Below are 23,900 nucleotides of genomic sequence, written 5' to 3' on the forward strand. Positions count from 1 at the left end.
TAGATTATACCTGTTCCCCAATAGTGGTAAGCAATTTGCAAAGACATTCAAGTTTTTCCTCTTCTAACTTGTCTACAAGATAATTCATACAATAAACCATAATCTTGGCAGTCAACATTTTCAATTTATACAGCTCACCTGAAAATAACGACATATTGTAAAATACATTGAAGAAAATTGTACTGCGCTTCATAATGCTATAGTACATTGAACATTTTATATGGGAATAACAATAGAATAATGTTAAATTCCATTTTATAAAAACACTAGCTTTTACCCGCGACTCCGTTCGCAAAAAAAAAATGCACTCAAGATAAAAAAGTTCCTATGTCCGTCTCCTAGTTCTAAGCTACCTCCCCACCAATTTTCAGTCAAATCGATTCAGCCGTTCTTGAGTTATAAATAGTGTAACTAACACGACTTTCTTTTATATATATAGATTTCTAATGTATTAAGAATCTCGCGTTCTTGCGCGCGCGCACATAAGGTTTTATATTTAAATCAAAGAAATTGTTTCACATACAAATGAGGCTTATAAAAGCAAAAGATTCATGCAATTTCTTCACAATGTAGATATTCGCGAGCCAAACAAAACAATGACGAAATTTCTGAGACCAAAATTTCTATTAAATCATATTGTCATCACCGTAATTCTTAACGTCACGTCATCTTTAACGAATCAGAGATAACAATACACTTTAAACTGGGATTTGGGTCTCAGAAACCCATGATGAGTTGATTAAATACCGACAATTCAGTTCAAAGTCAGTGTTATATGCATTCTTTTTTATGCTTGATTTACATTATGCCAATAAAGTAGGACAGTAGCGCTGGCCTGTCATGAACTGTTTTGGCTCACTGGTACCAGTTAGTGTTTATATCGGTTGTGTACTCATAATGATTTTGAGTATTACGGTCCTGCCAGAATGTAAACTAGACATTAAACTACAAATGTATATATATACATTTGTCATCTTCCCTACGAGTTTCTACTTTGAAGACACTTGTATTGGTACATATTGTTGTCACCGTTATGCCAAAGAGAATGTAAAGTATAACAATATGTATTAATACAAGAGTCAATGCAGTTCAGTTCTGGGGTCACATTCTCAGATATAGGTTATCAGCTGTGAAACCCTATTTGAGCTACAATAGCTTGACAATGCATAGTAAACATTCGCTGAAGCAATTACCTATATGCATACAATGAAGTCATTATCAATTATAAAACATATACAGAACTAATTGAGACTTTTTAATACATACCAAAATTCGCATTCGCTATAAAGCGCAAACACATTAAATGAATAATCTTTGTACTTATAAGTTGTATTAAAACTTCTATAATAAAAAAATGTGAAAAAACAACAGCTGGCTACGTAAAGAATAGAACTAAGAATTAATCAATAAAAATGTAAAAATTAATAAATTTTTAGCATAACAAGAAAAAAAAAACTTACCAATAAATCTGACATTTCCAACAGATCTCATTCTTAATTTTCTATTTTCTTCATCCAACTGCAATTGAAGTTCCTTCTTTTTGACCTGAAATAATATTTATGAATAATTAATTTCACGATAGCTGTCTTCTTTATTACTTTAGGAAAAGAATTGTTAAAAAATTATTTTCTACTAAACAAATTGTAATTAATAATAGAACTGTTCTAATCCAAATCAGTAACAACTTGTTATACTGTAAAAATACATATGTACATATTTTCGAAGAGCTCACGACATATTGACCGTATAGCTAATTATATTCTATGTCTGTCTCCTGGTTCTAATCTACCCCTCTACCTGTTTACAGCCAAATCTGTTAAGTCATGAGTCTTGAGTTAAAAATAGTGTAAGTATATTTATAATATGTACTTACAGGGTCAGTGCATTCATTCATTTCTTTCTCCATTTTCAAGACATTCTCATCAACCTTAGCTGTGACAAATTGATTCTGGCACTTGCTAATAATGAGAAGTCGGAAATTAACATATTTGTCAGGGGAGCCATTATCAGCAGGTACCTGTGTAATAAAAAACAAAGTCATTAAACATGTTATGTTATATTATGTAGTATTTAAAGGTTACATTATTTTATCAAAGTTTACATTTACCTTTATTGATGCAAGTTTATTGCACATATTAGCATAGGCCTCGGAAAAGTTAGGCTCATCGATCGCCTTCTCAAAAACTAAATCAATGACACCTTCTAAACGGCTTTGAGTGTTTATTTCCAATGTTTTTACTTTCTCCATTAGAGTGTCAAACTTCTGCGGCGTAAGTTTGTTCAGAATACCTCTGAATTTCTTATACAACTCCTACAAAAACAACAAAAAGTGAATCACATAAGATTAATTTTGAATGCAAATAAAATACGATGATGAATGGTGATGCGATAAAATTGAATTTCACAACCTTGAAATGACAAAGGGCCATGTCCTCAATGATCCTTGTCACAAACAAGAATAAATTTATACAACAAAAATATATACAGCTCAAAAGGAATAAAATGCATGAATTATTTCAGATATTATTTTTAACAGATTATAAATTTATTGATACCACTTCAATAATAAATGCTTAACCTAAATGGTAGTAACTACTTAATTTGTACTGTGATAATTAAAAAATCAACTGACTGGTGAGATTTATTCCGCTTTAACATTTTTAGAAATTATTCAATAAGTGTTAGCGCTGAGGATATTAAAACTTTGCTATTAGATATTAAAACTTACCTGTGTTTTGAATTCTTCTTCGCTTAGACTAGCTGCCTTCAATCTGGTCGGTTTCCAGGCATCTTTAGATTGGTTAAGCTTTACATCCTCCCGAGTCAGTGATACACGGATCACAGCTTTATGATGGGTGCTACCACTAGGTGAAACGTTAAGCTTCATGCTTCCTTTACCTAGATGACATTTTATTTTTTACAACTAGTAATTATATATCAACATTTTTTATAACAAAAGACTAAATTTAAACTTACCACCGGCGCTTAAGTTCCTGCCGTCCTTCTTAGGATCCCGTGGTGTGTTACTCCTTGAACCAATACTCGAGTTCTTCGCAAAGTTCGGGAACAAGGAATCATTAATAGGCCTGGATATTGGGTTGAAGGGCTGCGGCTCTTGATGTGGCTAGAAAAAAAAACAATAAATAAAAATCAAAAGGACAATATTGCGTAACATTTAAAAAACTCACTTGTTCTAGAATGTCAGTTTTCAATAATGTATAATAAACAATTTTAGTTATACACTCACCTTTATTATATTGCACACTTCTAACATAGGTGCATTTGGCTTTGTCTTTGAGAGGGGATCATCTTTAATTTGCATCAATAGTCCTATGTCATAGCACTTCTTGCCAGACTGGTTTAATGGTGACCATTGGTCTAAAAAGAAAAATATTAATACCTTAATAATACAATGAATTTAAAAAAAAAAAGGAGTTATCAAGATCAGCGATATCTGTTCCAAAATATATTAAGGAAATTAATTCAATGTATTTACCATTGTCATATTTGTATTTGAGTTTTGGAGCAGCAGAGGCTGATTTCTCATTGTCCTCAGCTGTTGATGTCTTTGACTCTTCATCAGACGTTGGAGCATCTTGTTTTTGATCCATGCTTACTTTGTCTGAATCACTTTCAACATTATCATTAGCATCATTATCTTTTGATGCTTCTATGTCAATGTTATTGGAAGATTTATCATTCTTAGGGTTATTTGTGACCTTTTCATTTTTGTATATCTCTTCTTTAACATTTTCCGACTTCAATGTTGTCACTTCATTTTCATTGGCATCTGCTGATGGTGCAGAATCTAATGTCGCAATTAAAAATACATATGTATAATAAAAAAAATTAAAACTGCTGCTACACAACCTCTGTCAATTTTTGTATAGAAATAAAAAAAATACTATTATGGGAATACTTAAACAATTCTTATGAAATTGATTATATAATAAATAATTTCTACAGAATAAGTACATTATATATGAATAACTTTGCTGCCTTGTATAATAAGTATTTAAAAAAAAAAAAGAAAACGGAACAAACCTGTCAACTCATTATTAAGATTAATATCCTTCATTTTGTGTTTGATGTTATCACTTGCAGTATTATCTAAGCTCTGTGAAAGCTTCAGCTGAGCTTTTGTTGCGCTGGAGGTTTCTTTATTCTCACTTAGTCTAGGTTTGGCAGTTAATTCTTTAGCAGACTTTTCAATATTGTCAATGTTATGTTCTGTTGCAGCAGACTCTGGTAATGTAGGCAGTTTGTTTGATGTTTCAGTTACATGAATTTCTTTCGGAGTTGATGTTATTTTTGCTACTTTCGTTTCCGTTTTATGTAGTTGACTTTCATGTTCAACTTCAGGTATGGGTTCTGAACGCACTGAAATAAAATAAATTATATATTTTTATGAAGGGTATTATTTGTTATTCACATATTCATTTATTATCTTATTATCTATATAATACATTTTATAAAAAAATTACATTATTTGTTAATGATAAATTTTCAATAAAGAATACTTGATAGTAAGCTATGAATATATTGGGATAATGCATGTTATTCATCAAAAAGAAAGTACATCAAATTGATTGAACAGTCAATGGTGTCAATTTATTCAAATTTCATAATACTTGGAGTCAATTCATTGTTGACTCACTTAAAGTAACAATAAACAGACAATTTGCAGTTGTTTTTCAGTTCTCAACATAACTTGTACCAGCACATGTGTTAAAAATAAATTTTACACATATTTTGCACTGGATAATAGAACTAAATATAACCATAACCTAATCTCCACCACTAGAAATATGATCTGTTTCCCACATTTTAGTAAAGAATTTCATCACTTGGTTTAAATTCTACAATATATTAATGCTTATTTTTCTATTTTAATAAAATTCTTCTTTAATAATGCTTGGTAATAACTTTCTAACGTAAATTTGAATAAAAATGTACCACACGACAATTTTGCAGCATTTCTCAGATACTAGTTACATCTATAACAAAAAATCTGACAACCAAAGCAAGGTAATGCATTTGTAACATAACCTGTCTCCATCTGGAGATTGTTGAAGTAATAAAACGTGACATTACTTTAATTACTTCGTAGAAAATCACATCCGTACACGAAATAAAAAAGAAAGTAGACAGTGAAAAATTCTTACATCCTTCAAAATTATATAACCTAAGCACTGGTATAGTTTGTTCTAGATGACGACTAAGTTAAAAAAATATCAACGCACGATAGACAGTAAATTTTGGTTTTAATTCTCTAGCTGGTCCGTCGCTTTTGCTCAAGCAAGTATGAAGTCTATAAATAGAGAAGTGAGGTATTTCCACGTGGGAGTTACGTCTAGCACTGCACGTACCTGATTTTAAAACACTCTGCACCCATTCCTTATATACATTTATACCACAGTCTACAAATATTTAATGTTCAATGGAAATTTCAACACAAGATTCGTTCACGTATCAATATGGTATTAAGTATATTTGAAAGGTCACTCAAGGATTTTGATTTTTTGCACTCGTTTTAACTATATCACTTTACTTAAGTACTAATTTAAGTAATCTATTTACATTATAATAATTAGTAAATTAATTAAAAATGACAAAATTTAAAAATTAATGTTAAAATTCAAAATCATTGTTTAAATAATAAAAGCTAGGCAGCCACGCGCAACATTTCTGAAGTCGAATCCGCCATGTTGGATCACTCCATGCGGTGGTCAACCTGCGAGTAGTGTTGTGCGCAAGTACAAAAATAATCGATATTGTCTCCGAACGATTATTCGGATCGTCACATTGCCATATTGAACTAATAACTTTTGCCTGCGACTTCGTCTGCGCAGAATTGAAAAATGAAAAAGTAAGTCTCATATGTTACTCGAGTTTTGTACTATATACACTATATACAGTCGTTCTAAAGATACCTTCAAACAAACATCCATCCAACTAAACATTCGCATTTATAATATTATAAGATAAGATTATTCCACTAGCTGTGTAAATTAAAAATCTGAGTAAGTTTATGCGCTTTTCCAAACTGTGTACACAAGGCAACGTTAATTTTCGTAACCCGGCGATTTTAGTCGCAAAGTCAACTTATGACGCTAGCAAGCTGTTTGTCATGATCGTCGTGAGAAAAGTCGCTGCAATTTCCACTGTCAATTACATTGTCCGTCTATACGTGATAAGTAACCATGTATCCAAATTTTGTCATTCATAATGTTAGTAATATGCGCGACACATTTTTTACGATGAATCATAACTCTGATAAAAGGTTTTTAAATTCCGTATTATGGTTGTCATTAGCGATGAGCATTATGGTTTGAGCATCCATTGCATATGTGTTTTTTGGTTTCGGTACGTAAATGACTCATTGTCGTATGCAGTATATTACAGTTCTCATGGACCTTTCGCGACACCACCTACTACTATCGTTCTCCTCTGCGACTATGAATAATATTAAGATTTTTTACTGATTAAATGGTCATGGACTTGATAAAGTATTCTTTCAATTTCACTGACAACCATTAATTAAGACTTGCTTAGAAGTAGAGTAAGAAGAGGAAAGTAAGAATTTTGCTGTAAAATCCCTCTCCACAATACAGAGATTTTTGGGCTAAATTTTGAATTGTATTTGTTGTAACTTAAATGTAATTTGTAAAATCTTCAATTGTTTCAATAAAGCAAGTTAGATAAAATCGGTTAAAACAAATAATATATAACTGCACTTATTATTCAACACGTCATATTTTATTCGATTCCTTCGAGTGTGAATTTTATTAGTATAATATGGACAGACCATGTAACCTCATGCAAATACGTGGCCGTGAAACAGAAACACTACTTATTTGCAAGTAAAAAACGAGAACACGTCAATACGAAATACAAAGTTATACCTTTCATTCGGGTCTGAACGAGGGACATGTAACCATGAATAAATTACCTTATTACTATTTACGTCAGAATGGAAATCTTGAAATGAATATTTTATACATTTTCTACTGCAAATATCGCTGATCTTAATATTGTATATATATATATTAATCGATTTTCACGCATATGATAATCGATTAAATTTTCAACAGTTATACAGCACTTTCGTTTGACATTTCTCTCTCGTTACGCTATATCTAATCTTGTCATTGAGTTGGACCTATCAAAATTTTACAATCTCCTTTAATGTTGCACCATATTTTTTCCATAAACTTGTACTAACATTCCTTACATTCCGCAATTATAACTTGTTTTTACTATCTATTTCACATTTCTTGCTAATTACTTCAATAATTTTTATATACTATTTGTGACAATTTTGGTATTACTTTGAAAATATAACTAATAAAATTGGAAATTTAACACACCTCTGCTTAGAGGGATTAGGGAACATACCCATACCTACGTGACCTATTTTTTAAGATTTTTCGACCCCTCCCTCCCCTCGGTGACCATTCGTAGTATATGCCAAGACCCCCCCCCTCCCCCTTTAGTTTTCACGTAGTAATTCATAATTATGATTTTTAATAATTTCACCGGCAAAAATTGAAAAAAAAAAATAATTTGACTCTACTTGTCTTTATTGCATAAGACTGCATGCATACTTAAATTACTAGTGAATTATGTATTATGAAAAAGAATAACATTTGTGAAAACATATTGCTATACAGTATGTAACTTACAGTAACTTAATTTACGAACACAACAATTATTTTCTGTTTAATCACATTAATATTAGGTCCTTACATATGAAATTGGCGTTTTTCGTACTGGCCACTTTAATCACGAATTTCTCCTCTTTGGTAAGGAATTCCAAATTCAAATTTGTACAGCTATAGGCTCATGTATTTGTGGTTCGATGACCGTCATTCATTTGTTTTTTTTCTTCTGTTTTTCTCTGTTTGCGTCACTCATTTTACAAAATGGAAAACTTAAAATATCGCATTATTTACGAGTACGAGTTCCGCCGTGGCACTAGTGCTGCGGAAACGACTCGAAGGGTGAATGATGTGTATGGCGGTCGTGTTGCAAAAGAAAACACAGTTCGTTTTTGGTTCCAACGTTTTCGTTCTGGAAATTTCGATCTGCAGAACAAGCCCCGTGGACGGCCTGAGACTCGAGTTGATAATGAAGAGTTGAAGGCTATTGTGGAAGCGGATCCATCGCAAACCACGTCCGAGTTAGCTGCAGGCTGCGATGTTAGTGATAAAACTGTTTTAATTCACTTGAAGCAAATTGGGAAGATTAAAAAGCTTGAAAGGGGGGTACCTCACGAATTGACTGAAGCAAACCGGCAAACGCGCGTCGACTGTTGCGTTACATTACTAAACCGGCACAATAATGAAGGTATTTTAAACCGAATCATTACCTGTGATGAAAAATGGGTTCTTTACGATAATCGGAAGCGCTCAGCGCAATGGTTGGATCCTGGCCAGCCAGCCAAATCCTGCCCCAAGCGAAAATTAACCCCAAAAAAGTTACTTGTAAGCATTTGGTGGACTAGTGCCGGTATTGTTCATTACAGTTTTCTCAAATCTGGCCAGACTATTACGGCTGATGTCTATTGTCAGCAATTGCAAACCATGATGGAAAAGCTAGCGGCTAAACAACCTAGGCTGGTCAATCGCTCCACGCCACTGCTGCTTCACGACAACGCTAGACCACACACTGCGCAACAGACGGCTACTAAATTAGAAGAGCTTCAATTGGAAAGTCTAAGACATCCTCCGTACTCCCCGGACCTTGCTCCAATAGATTACCATTTTTTTCGAAATTTGGATAACTTCTTGCAAGGGAAAAAATTCAACTCCGATGGGGCAGTCCAAATCGCCTTCAAAGATTTTATTGATTCCCGTCCGACTGGTTTTTTTAGTAAAGGGATCAATGAACTACCTATGAGATGGCAAAAGTGCATAGAAAATAATGGTTCATACTTTGATTAATGAAATATATTATACTAAAAAATATTCGACTTTTTGTTCCTCCCATACAAAACGCCAATTTCATATGTAAGGACCTAATATTCATCTCATACGTCTTCAACAAATACATTGCCAGCATCAATCCACTTGGATACATCGTTGATTAAGGGGGCAGTCATATCAAAAGTTTCTTCAGTCTTGACTATTTCTTGTTCGTCGATAGTCTCGACGTTTACCCACTCCACGCTTTCTTCCAAAACACATAAAACTTCTTGTAGCCTCCTGGATAGAATCCGCAGAGGTCGCACGCGAGACAGGTTGTCCACTGCACCACCATGCACCAACTGTGAGTTTACAAAGCGCTAAACACCGCGCTATATTCGAATATAGGTCGAAAAATACGAGATTTCTGTCATTAAAATCGACTACGTGACAAAAAGCTGAACCAAGTGACTGACCGTAGTATTTTAAAGACTCCGCCCCCCCCCCTAAACGGGTCACGTAGTATGGGTACGTTCCCTTAGTTGTATTAATTGATTAATCGTGTGTTTCTGAGATCCCTTCACAAAACTTCACAAAACATACTGTTTTATCTGTTTTGTTAAAGACAACGAGAGTGATGACAATATTTTTTGTACATACATTTTAGTTTCTGATACCAACAGTCAATGATACAATGTATGCATCAAAATGATTAAAATTTCAAAATGTATCAATTTCTATTTAAAAAAGGTTGGGGGGTTTTTTTGGACTGTAAGGAATGTAACACAATCATTATATTACGCACCAGTCTAACCGTTTCTAATAGTGTCTCCACTGTGCATAACAATATACCATCCTAGGTCATTCAATAAAAATACAGAAATAATGTACTAACATTAAATACACAGTGAAGCATAAAGATGTCCCAAGAGGATTTTTTTTAATATTATTATATCAAAATTATAAAAAAAACTCAACAAGTTTACCATGTCCTGTCCATGTTACATGGCAACACATAATGGATATTTAATCAAATAAAAACTAACTATATTTCCGGAAGCATTATGAATAAATTGACACCACACTCTTTGAAATGCAGCAAGTTTGTTTAGGAAGTTGGTAACAGTTGAGAAATTTTATATATCTGACACCATCTTTATGAGAACATAAAGAAGTAAAACATTTTACTGACTTCTAATAAATAGTAATATTGCAATGTAAAGGAAACACGGTATTTTTTGAATTTAAAAACAAAGATAATATTATTCAATACAATGAGGTATAATTTGATATTCATATCTACATAAAAACATTTTTTTTTATAAAATACAAAATCATTCACAACTCTAAGCAGATATCTGTAAAGTTGATATTTGCTTGAAATCACTGCAGTCATTGTAACACATTGCAATCTGTAATCTAGTCCTTGTCTTCTCGTTGGTCTTTGTATAGGTTGACACCAGATCATTCTCATTATAATATTAGGCTATATGTCATATAGAAGATTGTAACACATGCCTCAATAATCACTGTAGCTGGCTATTCTTACACAGTGCACTTTATATATTTTAATATAAAATTGAAATAAACGTATTATCTAATCAATGCCGATAGAAAAAAGAAAAATACTTAGTTAATGTGGAATAAAATAATATCTATTAAACAATGTAAATTCCACTAATTTCACAAACAAAAAACACCATGCTGCTCGTAGATGTAAGTTTAAAAAATTATTCACTAAATGTAAATGTATTCGTTAATTATGAAAAAAAAAAACAAACTGACTGCACATACACACAGGGGAAGAAAAAGAATGGAATTACTTGTAAACTTCACTTGTAAAATTGGTTCACACATTTAGACTGCAGGCGGCCATAATGGATATTACGTCTAGATAATCGCGAAAAACATCACCCTCCTGATTCAATAGGGTAAAAAAAAATATCATAATATGAAAAAGACGACCGTTACTCTGGAGTTCTTTTATCTTCAAGTGAAGTAGTGATCTGAAGCGCCGTGAACGACTCCTTAATTTTTCCATCTTGAAAATTATGCAAATCTTCCAACACAAAATATGCACAGACACTTTGACATGTCCCAATATCGGGCGCATGAACAAAATAAACACACGTCTCCTCAAACGCACGACTATGTTAAGATTGACGTTCGGGACTAAAGATCACGCAAACAGTGTGGGGGACGCAATTTTACCCCGCCGCCGCACCAATTATTCATAACGTCTATAAAAAATCTCCTTCAAACGTGTCCTTCAAAAACAGTAGCACTGGGTTTGCGAATAAATGTTCTGCCGCTATTTTAGAATTGAGAAAAATCACCATTCGTCTATGTCTCAGACACATCTTAATAAACATAACAACTATGTGCTAACCAAAATATTATTCGGGAATACATATATAAATACTTAAGCATATTATATGCATACATACATATCCGAACGAACATTTAAAATCTAAAATAGGGAACTTAAATGTAGACAAAAACAAGTGGTTAAATACCACGAGGTGTTATACACCTTGTTAAATGGTTTCCATTCACACAATACATAAACAGTGATGTACTCACCTAGTGACGTAGGTCCGTTAGGCTTCGTCGTCTCCTTTTCTTGAACGTGTTCCTTCTGCTTCGAGTCCTCTTCTGTTTTGATCCGATCCCTTTGCTCGCGTAACATCTGCGTTATGGGGTTGGTCGCAGCACTACTCCGGGTCTGCGGGGGTTCTACGACTACATAGGGAGTGGGGGCTGGGGGCTGGAAGGTGGGGATTGCGTAAGCGGGGAGGAAGTTCACGGAATGTGCGGGGGCTGGAGCGGGCGCGGGTGCACGCACGGGTGCAGGGGCAGAAGTGGGCACGGGGGCGGGCGCGGGGGTGGGCGCGGGGGTGGTTGCGCGGGCGGGCGCGGGTGCGCGAGCTGTAGCACGGGTGGGAGCGGGGGCCGGGGCCGGGGCCGGGGCCGGGGGCGAGTCTGCCGGCGGCGGGGGCACCTCAACAGGGTCCGCGACGTCCACGGCGGGGGCGGCGGGTTCAGCGGGAGCGGCGGGAGTCGCGGCCGCAATCACGAAGGGTGCAGCTTTCTCTAATGCTTCTTCGACTTGTGGCACAGTCGGCTTATTCTTCTGCTTATTTTGCTTGTACCCTTGCGGTTGACTCTTCGTCTCCACTGGGCTCTGACTCTGTTCCGCAGTCTTTGGAACTTGCTGCTTTACGTTAGTAATTTTAGGCACTATAACGGGACTGTCAGATATTGCAGAAACGACTGGAGTTTCAACAACATTAGCAACAACTTCGGATCCTAAAGTTGTATTGTCATTATAATTTATTATATCAGACTTTACTAAATTACTATTAATAGGGTTTATGACGTTCGTTTGTGTTTGCATGGACAATGATAAAGGCGGGGTGGGCATTTCGATCGTCTTGGGGACGATAGGTGGCTTCATTGCAACTTCGTTCATGGGCTGTTGGTTCGCTATCGATTCGTTCACCAGTCTCGAAAATTCTTCCGCGATGGTGTGCGTCGGCGTCACCTCCTGTTTCCGAATAAATTTCACATGTAAAAAATTGGATTGTACTAATACGAAATAACATAAATAATTACTTTGTTAATTAGAAATAACCATGATCAGTTAATATAAACTTATTAAATAATAATAATGACCTATGATATATAATTTCAATAATGTTACTGAATTATTTCCATGTAATCATATCTATATATATAAAAGAAAGTCGTGTTAGTTACACTATTTATAACTCAAGAACGGCTGAATCGATTTGACTGAAAATTGGTGGGCAGGTAGCTTAGAACCAGGAAACGGACATAGGATAATTTTAACCCCGTTTTCTATTTTTTATTCCGCGCGGACGGAGTCGCGGGAAAAAGCTAGTAGATTATAATTACGAGAAGTAATTAAAGTAAATTTCTTTCCAAAATGCCAACTAATCAGCAATAAAAGTATCTATTTGTTAGAATAATGCATGCATATCATTAGTATAAAAATTCTCAATAAATTGTCAAAAAACACTCAATTTTCAGTCATCTTCCTGCGCATTTTTTTTAATTTATTTTATTCACATCTGTTTTATTACATTTTATTTGCAATACCTGTTGTAGTATACATACTCATTGCATAACAAAGTAATCGAAGACGTCTAACTTCACTAATTAATTATAATTAATAGTTATTTCAACATTATTTAAAAAAATATATACATTATTTTTAATAAATTAACTAATTTGATCAAATAACAAAGTTAATTTAGATAGTTGTTTAATCTTTGTAGTCTTTATGGTATCCTTTTTAGTCTATGAGTGCGCGACGCAGTTTTATGATATATTTTTTTAATCTGTTGTAAAAGGATTCTTGTTTTAAGTAATTGTACACTAGTTTTCGAGTTTAAATATTGAGATGTAAATACTATATTAAAGAAGTAAGTACAAGTTGGATATGGTCAAACGTAATTTCATTGGTACATGTACGCTAACTAATGTATGATTCTCATCTAAAGGTTATTCATCTACGGTTACAACATTATGTTCTCTGAAGCTGTAAAGTTACTCAATGGCAGGAAAAGAATTAGATAAAAACCAGACAATCTGAAGTTAAATTAAAACCGGGAATGGAGGACATTGAACATGAATGAATCAGCATTATAAAAAAAAATATTCACTATGGGACATATGTATGTATTTATTTTTAATTAATGAATTTTTCCATTATTTTAATCACAAATTAATTATACATAAGAGATATTTTTAATAGCAAAAATAGCAAATTAGTAAGCGGCCATTTGAATTCAACAAAATCGCATAGTAACCATTACCTATAGTCATCTGCATTTGGAGATGCATTGCGTAAAAGAGGATATTTTCTCTTATGTGTCTCCTTCTTTTCTAAATCCACCTTCCCTTTCCATGCCTTCTTAATAATAAAAAAGTGGGCAATAGAGGAGGAAAATTAGGTCTCCGGTACCAAACTCATCAGACTATACACGGAATTTCTTCCACATTTTGCCTGTCTTCTGTGTGGTCGTGGAATAAGAGCTTGTTTGTGCAAATGTTATTTTTGTGCTACTGTTAAAATCTTATAATTTATAAGTTTTATAAACATTAATATTGATATTTTAAGATGTCCATGATTTATTAAGTTATTTTATTTTATTTCCCTTTATATTTGTATATATAAAATTTTCTAAATTTAATAATTTTTTTTATAGATATTGGTATATATAAATCAATCAATTTAATTATTAAGTATTCTATCATTTCATTTTATACTTTTCAAGTGTCTATGTTAATTTGAATTTCGTGTCGTTTTTCTTTTAATCTTTTTAAAGACTATGCGGTATAATGTGTCTTTACAGATCTTTAGACAACGAAAACTTAAATATATTAAATATGGGTACATACCGGTTGAGGTGTTTGTCTCTCGTTCATTTCTCCCGGTACGAAATATGTATCATTGTTGTATAACTCTGACAGTACCTCTTGCTCTGAAAAAAAAACATGATTCAATTTTAATTATCTTTCATATAGACATGATATTATTATTATCCTTAAAATATTCAGACATTAGTTCTTATCTAATCCAGGTGGCATAAATGACACTAAATTACAACAACTTTAGACGGGATGGTTCTGGTAGATCGACAAGGATATCTGAACCGGTGGACAGCGCCCTCCTGTTAATGTCAAAAAAATATTAAAAGATACTGTTTTTGTCAAGTTTATGTAATTTTTTATGTACATGTAGGTTCTATATACATTGTGTTAAAACCAACCGCGATCTCAGCCTCTCACCGGTCCATAAATGTTTGTCAATCTATATAAGTAATATTATGAAAAAGTGAAAATGACTTACGTGTAACAGGATCGATTATAGGCACTCTGTGGCTACGCTTTGTGAGTGTAGGTCGTACACCTGTATATGAAATAAAATTATTTTATCAAAATAAAACATACAGTCAAGCCGGAAAAATAAAAAACATCGACAAGTACCAGTAAATTAATTAAAAATGAATTCGTTGCCAAGGCATTGACATTGTTGATTGTTTAATTGTGATGTATTTGTTTATTTTTAAACTATAAACATAAGAGAAAGTCTTCAGAGCTGCGGCAGAGAAAAAGTTATGTACAAACATTCGTTACATATACACAATTAAATGTTCTCACTAAATTTATAATGGATTTTACTTAATTTTGATTTTATATTCGAATTGATTTTTCTTGCAATGATCTAGCAGTTACCTGCGACTTTGTCGCTGAATTGAACAGACACATCTAATAATAATAAATACGGTTGTATTGTCAAATACAAAAAGCCGGTGATAGTGTAATTATCCAACAGTGAAAAAAAAATTCAAATCACTTCAGAAATTTTCTGAGCATATTCAACGAAATAAACAAACAAACAATGATAATTATTCTTAATAATATTAGTATAAATAAATCAGCACTGGATCTTGATACCATCTGATGATGGTACAGGAAAATTTAGTATATATATATAATGTAACGTACCAGGCATGGTGGTGTGTAGGTGGGGGGGTGGTGGCGCATGGGGGAGTGGTGCTGGCGCGGCCGCAGCTGTGGGCTGCGGGCCCACTAGTGGGGCCCCAGCGCGCGCGCTGTTCGAAGTCACTCCGCTGCCACCCAAAGGCTGGTTGTTCGGGTAGTAATCTTAAAAAAAATATATACATATAAGCTATTTTTTTATTTACTAATGAAATATCACAATATCCCCTTGGTTTCTAATCAAGATAACAAATGTACTATAACAGATTATGGTAGACAGAAATAAAACAACAAGAACTGCAGATGTTTTGCCCACCTCAAGGAGTAAAATCTTTTCTTGAAGATATTTGAGTCGTACTTTGAAAATATAATAGATAACAATTTCCACCATTTAATAGGAATATGTATGCAAATTCTAGAATCTATAATGAATTTTGACATCTTGTCTTTAATAAAGATTAAAATTAGCAAATGAAAGATTATATTAGATTAGATTAGATTATTAGATATACTCACATGGTGGTGTGTGACCAGTTGGAGTGCCGTAACCCAAATACGGCGATACGTACTGGTAAAATCTGAAAATAAAATACAATATACATTTCTTGTAAAAAATAATACAATGAGCGATGTAACATTTTTTTTTTGGCCACAGGTAACACAAAATTCCATAATTACCTAACCAGGTTATATACTTTAACCATGGTTATGTTCTGCCAGAGAAGCTACATCAAACATTAATTTTTTTTCCAGAATCATTTCATGCATCTATCAATCAGTTTGCGTTCGTTGCTCAAGTCGTACTTTACAACAACTCAATCTATAATTATCAGTTTTATATAAGTTTATGTAAATTTAACATAATCCTCTTTATCGTATATTAAGAAACTAACTGTCGGCTGCGACTCCGTCCGCGCGGAACTAAAAAGATCTTCCAGACTATGTTCTATATCTATGCTTAATTTTAGCAAGATCCGTTGAGCCGTTCTGGTCATACCTTTTTTTTATATCAAACGGTGGCAAACGAGCAAACGGCCACCTAAATTCGCCGAAATAGCGAGGAGACCGTTGCCCAAAGACATCCGCAAATGCAGACGCGTTGCCTACCTTTAATCAACGGAGAAGGGGACGCATAGGAAGAGAATATTTCACCTTCCTTTGGGTCTCCTCTTCCGCCAAATCCATTTCCCCTTCCCATCCTTTCCTAATCTAAAAAGGGTGGGAAGGGAAAGAGGACTAAGGCCTCCGGGACCACACCTACTAACAAACTATTAACCCACGGGACATACCTTCTAGCAATCATCTCGATGGGTCCTATGTATAAGAGCCAAAGTAACAAAGTGATGATTTTTACTTTTTTGTGTTAAAAGCTCCCTCTTAGTTTAGTTAACAACATGCACTAAACATAAATACACATTTAAAAGTATAAATGTTATTTTTTTTGCTGAAGTAAAAGTGCCTATGTGGCCTATTTTCCTATATGGAGTCCTTTGAGAGTCTCTCCTGAAAAGTAGTCAATTTGCACATTGGCCTTTATTCGTAGGAGCCCATCGATCTATCCATTTATCCATCTTATCATTCGCATTCATAATATTAATTAGATTAACTCTGGTAGCGCAAACTAAACTTACAATTTACATATCAGCGGGTTAAGTTTTTGATGAAATTGTACAAATCTTAAAAATCTTGTACCAATCTCGTATCCTAAATTAGACTCGCTGCCCATTATTAATTTGTTTTTATATTTAATGTAATTGTAAATCCAAGATGGCGGACGACAAACTTTTACACAAGCCTCCGAACATGAGTATCAAATAAAAGGGCCCAGCAAATAGTATATATGGCATTTTAACTACCCTTAAATATGGATATAAAATGGTAGGATTTGAAATAGAACAACGTGGTAAAGATCAATTGACAACATTAAACTTAAAAACGAATTGCTCGCTTAAAAAAATATATTACTTGTTAGTAACAACAATTTTAAGTCTACTCCATGAATTGTATAATGTAACCGGAGAAGGCAATAACGCGTATATAGTCAATGAACTCAATAGATTAGCTAATACAGCTAAAACCTCGTCCGGTCGTTCATGCAGTCAACGAACTCAAAAATGCTAATACAGCGAAAAACGCAACGTTTCATAAATGTAATTATATTATTATAATCGCTTTATTTATATTTCATGTTTGTTAAATTTCTTTCTCAAATTATTTATCCAGCATTAGATTATGGAATCACTTAAAGATACCAGAGTTTTTACTATCTTACTAATATTATAAATTTGAATGTTTAAATGGATGGATGTTTGTTAATAGGAACGTATCTGTCATACGGCTGAACGGATCTCGATGAAATTTGATACAAACGTAGAACATAGTCTGGAAGAACACATAGGCTACTTATAAAGTTTTTTTTTTAAATTCCTCGCGGACTTAGTCGCCGCCGATGGCTAGTGACCTAATAAATACGTTTTCTATTGCTACACGAAGCATAGTAGAAGTAGAGTGCCGTGACACTTGGAATAATACACGTGTCAATACAAGTATGTATAACTAAAATAGTTTAAATCCATACATTACGGACATATAGATTTTTTTGTTATTTAGCGAAAATTGAGAGATAAAGTGAATTAATACTGTAATTGTAAAATAAGGGCATTAATATTAAACAGTGATATAAGACTATTGTATGAGAAATATTTTGAAATTAACAAGTTTTAGTGTAAATTGTACTTTGTCTTTGGTTTCTTTACGAATCCGGTATACGATTATTTTGATAAAATTGTAAAACAAATTACCCTGACGAGGACGACCTTGGTTGCTGGTAGCCTTGTGGCAGTCCCATGTGTGGCTGGAAGACCAGCGTGGGATGGTGGTATACGACAGGCGCCGCTGTGTTGTTACCCGCACCGCCAATGTAAGGCTGTTGTTGTCTGAGGAACAAAGACATTCAAATAAATCAGTTATTCAGGACATTGGAAATTTTTACTTATAAACAATTTGCGCACACAGAATGCTGTCGTGTCAAAATTGACTTGTTACTTAGTAACTAGGTAACAAGAAATGGATAACGGTTTGGTTTATACAAAGCAAGAACTGAATGAATATCTAGTGGTTTAGGGACGCGAATTAAAATTACAATATTTGTTTTATTTCCAATGTACATTGATAGTACATAAAATTCTGGATTAGGCACCAAATTATTATTATACTATATGCACATGTCTTTCATAGAATTATGAAAAAAATTATCCATGAAAGCTTATGCTAAAGGAACTTAAGCATATTACATTATTAATGTAAACAGCTCTTTAGGTATCCAAGACTAGTGATGACTAAAGATGGAATACATAAACTAGTTAAGGCACAACTTGGCCACATTTTAGTCCCGATGTGTTCCTTTGGAGATCCCGGGACTCCCAGTTGTACTTGAGGATGGCCAACGAGGGGGTTTTAGTGAGTCTAGTCTCACGTAACCCAGTGTAAATTTTGAAGATCCCAAAAAAAAAATTACCCTAGACTAAACAAATTTGTTTTGAATTATGGGGGCTTATAAATATGGGAATCTTTTTAAAAGATTATCTACTGAGAGCCAATAAACAATAATGAAATGTACCTTGGATGTGTATTGGGCCGTGTTCCATGTTGCGCCCTGTACGAGAAGTTTGAATACTGCGGTCTCGATTGCGGACTCTGACTTTGTTGTGGCACGTAGTTGTGTCCTGCCTGTAACGTACAAAGTAAAACATTTTTACACATATTATATATATCTATCTAAAAATTAATATTACTTGTGCATTGGTCGATATTTTGACCGAAGTAAATAGAGAATAAACTGTTTTTATAACAATTCTATTGATACAAAGATTACATTATTTATACAATCATGAATTCCTTCTTTGTTCCGTCTTGAAATATCAACAAATAAAAGTAATTTCAATTGTATTTTCTAGATTTGTCTAGGCACCTGAATACATATCTCTGTGATGGCATAACTGCACTTGTTGTAGTTTTAATGCAATTTTGAAAAAAAATATCTTGGAGAGCTAAGCTATTAACGCAACAGCATTTTGAAATGGCAAATTAAATAATAATATATGTAGTAAAAAGAAATCCGTTATTTTTGCATGCTTTAGTGAACTATCTCGCGTTGCATATTTCATATTTATGCATATTTTAATTATTTTTATGCATTGTTAGGATATTATTTTTATGTAATAAAAATGGACCAATTTTATTTGTATGCGACTCAAAGAAGTTAGCGATAAACAATTTTGTTAAATAAATTAAAAGAAAAACAGGTTAGCGGATGAGTAATTTATGAGGTAGGAAAAATGACATGTGACGAGAACTTTAAATGGGAATGAACGGATTGCGTAAAAGGTGAAATGATCAAGAAATCCAACTTGAACTTGAAGTGACGAATGATAGTTCGATTTGGATAAAAAAAAAAGGTTCAACGAACGAATGGTAGATTGGGATAAGGGCAGGGAGATGGTGAATTAAAAAAAACGCAAAGCAATCAATAAAAGTTTTGACAATGTGTGTCTTCATATTGTAACAGCCAATCAGTTTTATACTCCACTTCCAATGATTTGTTTAAAAAACAAATCACACAGTAGGACGAGCAACAATATTTAGAACCAATACCGGAATGGTCAATGTGTATATATCCAAATTTAAACAAAATAAACTTGACGAATGAAATTTAAAACATGCACATTTATGGATTTCATTTTACTAAACCTAAGCAATGTACTCGTACTTTGTTCAATTTTATTCTGTACGATTTTGTTGAATCAAAACGGTTTTTAGTTAAATTGTATTTTTTCTATAATTTTTTTTGGCTGTTACTAAAACGGTCAGGCTGTTAGTTAAAATATAAGCAAATCAGGTAACCAAAGAGAAACTTCGCACAAAAAAAAAAAAAATCTCGCATAGCTATTCGCAGCATTTATTTTAAGATTAATTATGAGTTAGGAATCAAAATCAATAATTAATTTATTAAATAAACATCAGATAAGAAAACGGTAATATATTTTGTATAATTTATAAAAAAAAATTGTCTCAGCCATTGTGGTCTAAGAGACAGAACCAGTCACTTCGCACATTCTCCCCTGTCAAATAAAAACGATAAAATGTTCGAAACTTGCTTGTTTATGTGTGTTTTTAGAGTCAGTATGCATTCTTAAAGATGCTCATCCCCTGCGCAAAGTGTCAGTATTATACGAGTAGTACATCATATCAGTACAACGGCGATTCTTTGCCTAGTTGATTTCTCTATGGTCAAAGGTTTCAGAAAATCGTTTGTATTATTATAAAAGTGAAATTTTGAGATTCTACAAGTTTAGGTTTTGATTTGGTATAAGTTTTGAACAAGTCTAGCCACTTGGATCTGCCTGACATTTTCGTATTAGATCTGAATGACGTATGCAGCGTTTGCGTTTCATACATATGCCAAGTTACGAGATATTGATTTTGTGTCGAGTGTGGCACGAGACAAGGCCGTCTCTTTGTTGAGGGATTTATGGGCTCGAATAAAATCGACGCGATATATTTCTTATAAGATATTCAGGTGTGAAAGTGAAAATTCGTCCATGGAACCAATCTTTTAAAATGCAAAATTAGTTTTTGTGATGCATATTTTTTTAGGATCTATTATAATGCACTAAATATACTCTATATATAATATTAGAGAATTCTTTAATAAATAACTTAAGAATAATTGTTGAATTACCTTCTAAAATTTGAACATGAAACATCCTAGAATGTCTGCAATGGACCACGACGATGAAGGGGTTAGTAACGCTTCAGTATATTCATACAAGTAAGACAAACTGTGTGTATCAAGTTCATTACTGCCATAATGAAGTTTAAACTTGTTGTAAAAGTAGTTTGCTAAGCTTCCTCTCAGCAAGAAAATGGTGACGAATCTGACAGAAATTGAGCGGTAAAAATGCTCCGGTTGTCATTTCGAACACAGATTTTTCTAGAGAATTCCTAGAAACAGTCTGGCACGGAAACTATTTACATAAAAGCTTATATACGCAAGTAGGTGTAAATTATAGTTAACTCACCAGGGCAGGCTTTGACATGTCCAGTTGTTGTGCAGCAGGCGCAGGGGGCGCGGGGGGCGCTGACGGCTGCGGGGTCGGCTGCGGGCGCAGGGTCGGCTGGGGCCCTATGGTCGGCTGAGCCCCCGGCAAGAAGCCGGAGGCCGTCGAGCCCGACGGATGGTAGCACTCCGACCCTGAAACAAAAACCACAGTAAGCCAATAGCTCTCACTTTTCGGTTGTACAAACCTCCCGAAGTCGCTACTCACTGTGTGGTGTTGAAGCTCGTGGATAACTGTTTGGCGCTAAGGAAAATAAAAACAAAAATGTATTACTTTAGTAGAAGCTAGACAATTTATGGGTGGTGGGTTGTGGCCGTGGGTGCCGCGTGTGCCGCTGCACTTACTCGACTGCGGTAGCAGCCTATAGGTGGCGCCGGAGGAGGCGGCAGCGGAAGGTGCGCAAGCCGGGTACCGCGGCGGCTCGTGCTTGATAGGCCCCGGCATGTACTGCACCTGCACGCGCGCCGACCCGATGCCACCGCCGTTCTGCGCCCCATTGCCCGCCACCTCCGACTGACCGCCGTGCGATACGAACCCATTACCTCTTAGCGCAACCATTTTAATTTCATGATACAAATCCTTCAGAAATTCAACTAGCCAAATGTTAAACCATTCCCAAAACAATGGCGATGTGATCATCGACATGGGCAGCGAGGACTTTAACCGATCCTACGAATCGTATCCGCGGCTTCCTTCACCGCGCTCACCGCATCACACTATAACCTAAGCTATATTTAATTTGTACGAATTAGTTTAGGCCCCACTATATAATATGAACTATTAAATGTACATGCGTTTGTGCGACGTTTAAGCGTATCGCATATTGTTCGCGTCGAAGTTTGCAGTCCGCATTCACGATTTATATAGTAATTTAATGCAGCATTGAGAAAATCGATAAGGAGACTTCTCGGCACGGCAGCGGCACTCGGGCCGCGCGGCGACCGGTCGCCAGCGTCGCGAACACAACGCAGACACGGCTGGTTTGCTCTTCAACACCGCCACGCACCTCCTCTACAATTATATCGCTTTTAATAATTATTGAAAATGTAACAAAATACAATTTTAATGATATTAAATTCGGGACCACCGCCAAGCCGTCCGTCGCTTAGCGTACTCCGACTCCCTTTTGTAATAATCTAAGTAGAGACACGACAGATTTTGCGAGGGGAAAAGAGATGCAAGTACTTTGTGCTTTAGCTTTACGAATTTGGGGCGTTCCCGCGTCTAAAGCTACCCTCTTGTAGCGACAACCATGTACTGAGCGGAAAAGTTAAGCCACATCCATCGCCGCTCCACTTTGTTGGAGGTGGGTGTTGTAGCGAATCTTAGTGGCAATGAACGCCAGAAAAGTGATTCCGTAATTTTGTGCGGGTTAATCTGACATTGAAGGCGACGCGACGGCTACGTGGCGTATATGTATTTTTTAGGGTTCCGTGGTGTTGCTAGCTAGTCGATAGGTAAGCGAGGCGAGGCGAGACGATTCTCAGCGCCCCCACGTGCATCGATACATCGGACTCGACGTCGACGATTCGGCCGGCAATTGGCATCGCTCGTCGCTCCCGTTCACGTCAACCGGAACTTACGAGTATTGCGCTCCTATACGAATAAGCAGTGCCGCTTGAGAAAGTTGCACGAGTCGGAATAATTAAATACGAATTAATTCGAGAAATATTTCGCAAAACATGACGCTTTGCTGGTTGGCGCGATCACCATAAAAACACATCACCGCTATAAGAACCGTAAACATTTCACGGAACCATAATGTACTGCTAATACCAATAAACGCATTCACTAGAGTTCATTTATTGAATAAACAGCATTTCACTGAATAAAATAATTTTTCATTGTATTTTAACATGTTTAGTAGGGGAGGGGGGCACAAGACGTTTCCCACTAATGTAATTAGTTATGAAACCAACAGAAGAAGTTAGTTATGTACTTTTTGCTTTACAAAGCATATGGATTATCAGTTTATCTTGTGATCAGATAACATCAAATAATTAACTAGTAATTCTTATTTAATCGCTATTTTTTAATGTCGTTGTATTTTTACATTTTTAAGTGAGTGAAATAGATGTATATGTTTTATAAAGGCATTGAATAATATGCACATAAGCTCGAGAACAATCGACAATATTGTTTGTTATGTTGTAAAGGTATGTCAGATCAGCAATTCGTCGACGTTTGAAATAAATATTTTTTTATAGCAACAGTTGTTTTACTGATAAAATCTCCGCTTCGAAACTGCGAAAACTTTTACATTCGATCTATAATATGTTTAAATATAATTTATAACATTCTGCACATTTTCCTTTGAATGCTTAGAAGTTTTTCTGTAAAATTG

General features: G+C 34.7%; 1 protein-coding gene across 1 annotated transcript in view; it reads right to left on the reverse strand.

The window, feature by feature from the left end:
* The window catches only part of LOC106717025 (eukaryotic translation initiation factor 4 gamma 1), a 31,711-nt gene extending 9,019 nt beyond the window's left edge, over window positions 1–22,692 (reverse strand). The window contains exons 1-19 of the mRNA XM_045686153.1: window positions 21,901–22,692; window positions 21,764–21,799; window positions 21,518–21,690; window positions 19,057–19,166; window positions 18,239–18,373; window positions 15,954–16,015; window positions 15,444–15,602; window positions 14,785–14,844; window positions 14,334–14,416; window positions 11,490–12,453; window positions 4,045–4,380; window positions 3,497–3,808; window positions 3,248–3,378; window positions 2,977–3,124; window positions 2,729–2,898; window positions 2,108–2,311; window positions 1,874–2,017; window positions 1,461–1,545; window positions 11–138 (exon numbers count right to left, since the gene is read on the reverse strand). Coding sequence (XP_045542109.1) covers window positions 11–138; window positions 1,461–1,545; window positions 1,874–2,017; window positions 2,108–2,311; window positions 2,729–2,898; window positions 2,977–3,124; window positions 3,248–3,378; window positions 3,497–3,808; window positions 4,045–4,380; window positions 11,490–12,453; window positions 14,334–14,416; window positions 14,785–14,844; window positions 15,444–15,602; window positions 15,954–16,015; window positions 18,239–18,373; window positions 19,057–19,166; window positions 21,518–21,690; window positions 21,764–21,799; window positions 21,901–22,201 — 3,741 coding nt within the window. The 5' untranslated portion in view covers window positions 22,202–22,692. The remainder of the gene's footprint in view (window positions 1–10; window positions 139–1,460; window positions 1,546–1,873; window positions 2,018–2,107; window positions 2,312–2,728; window positions 2,899–2,976; window positions 3,125–3,247; window positions 3,379–3,496; window positions 3,809–4,044; window positions 4,381–11,489; window positions 12,454–14,333; window positions 14,417–14,784; window positions 14,845–15,443; window positions 15,603–15,953; window positions 16,016–18,238; window positions 18,374–19,056; window positions 19,167–21,517; window positions 21,691–21,763; window positions 21,800–21,900) is intronic.
* Between the last annotated feature and the right edge of the window lie 1,208 nt (window positions 22,693–23,900).

The sequence above is a fragment of the Papilio machaon genome, chromosome Z (assembly GCF_912999745.1).
Source record: "Papilio machaon chromosome Z, ilPapMach1.1, whole genome shotgun sequence".
In the NCBI taxonomy this organism is placed as follows: Eukaryota; Metazoa; Arthropoda; class Insecta; order Lepidoptera; family Papilionidae; genus Papilio; species Papilio machaon.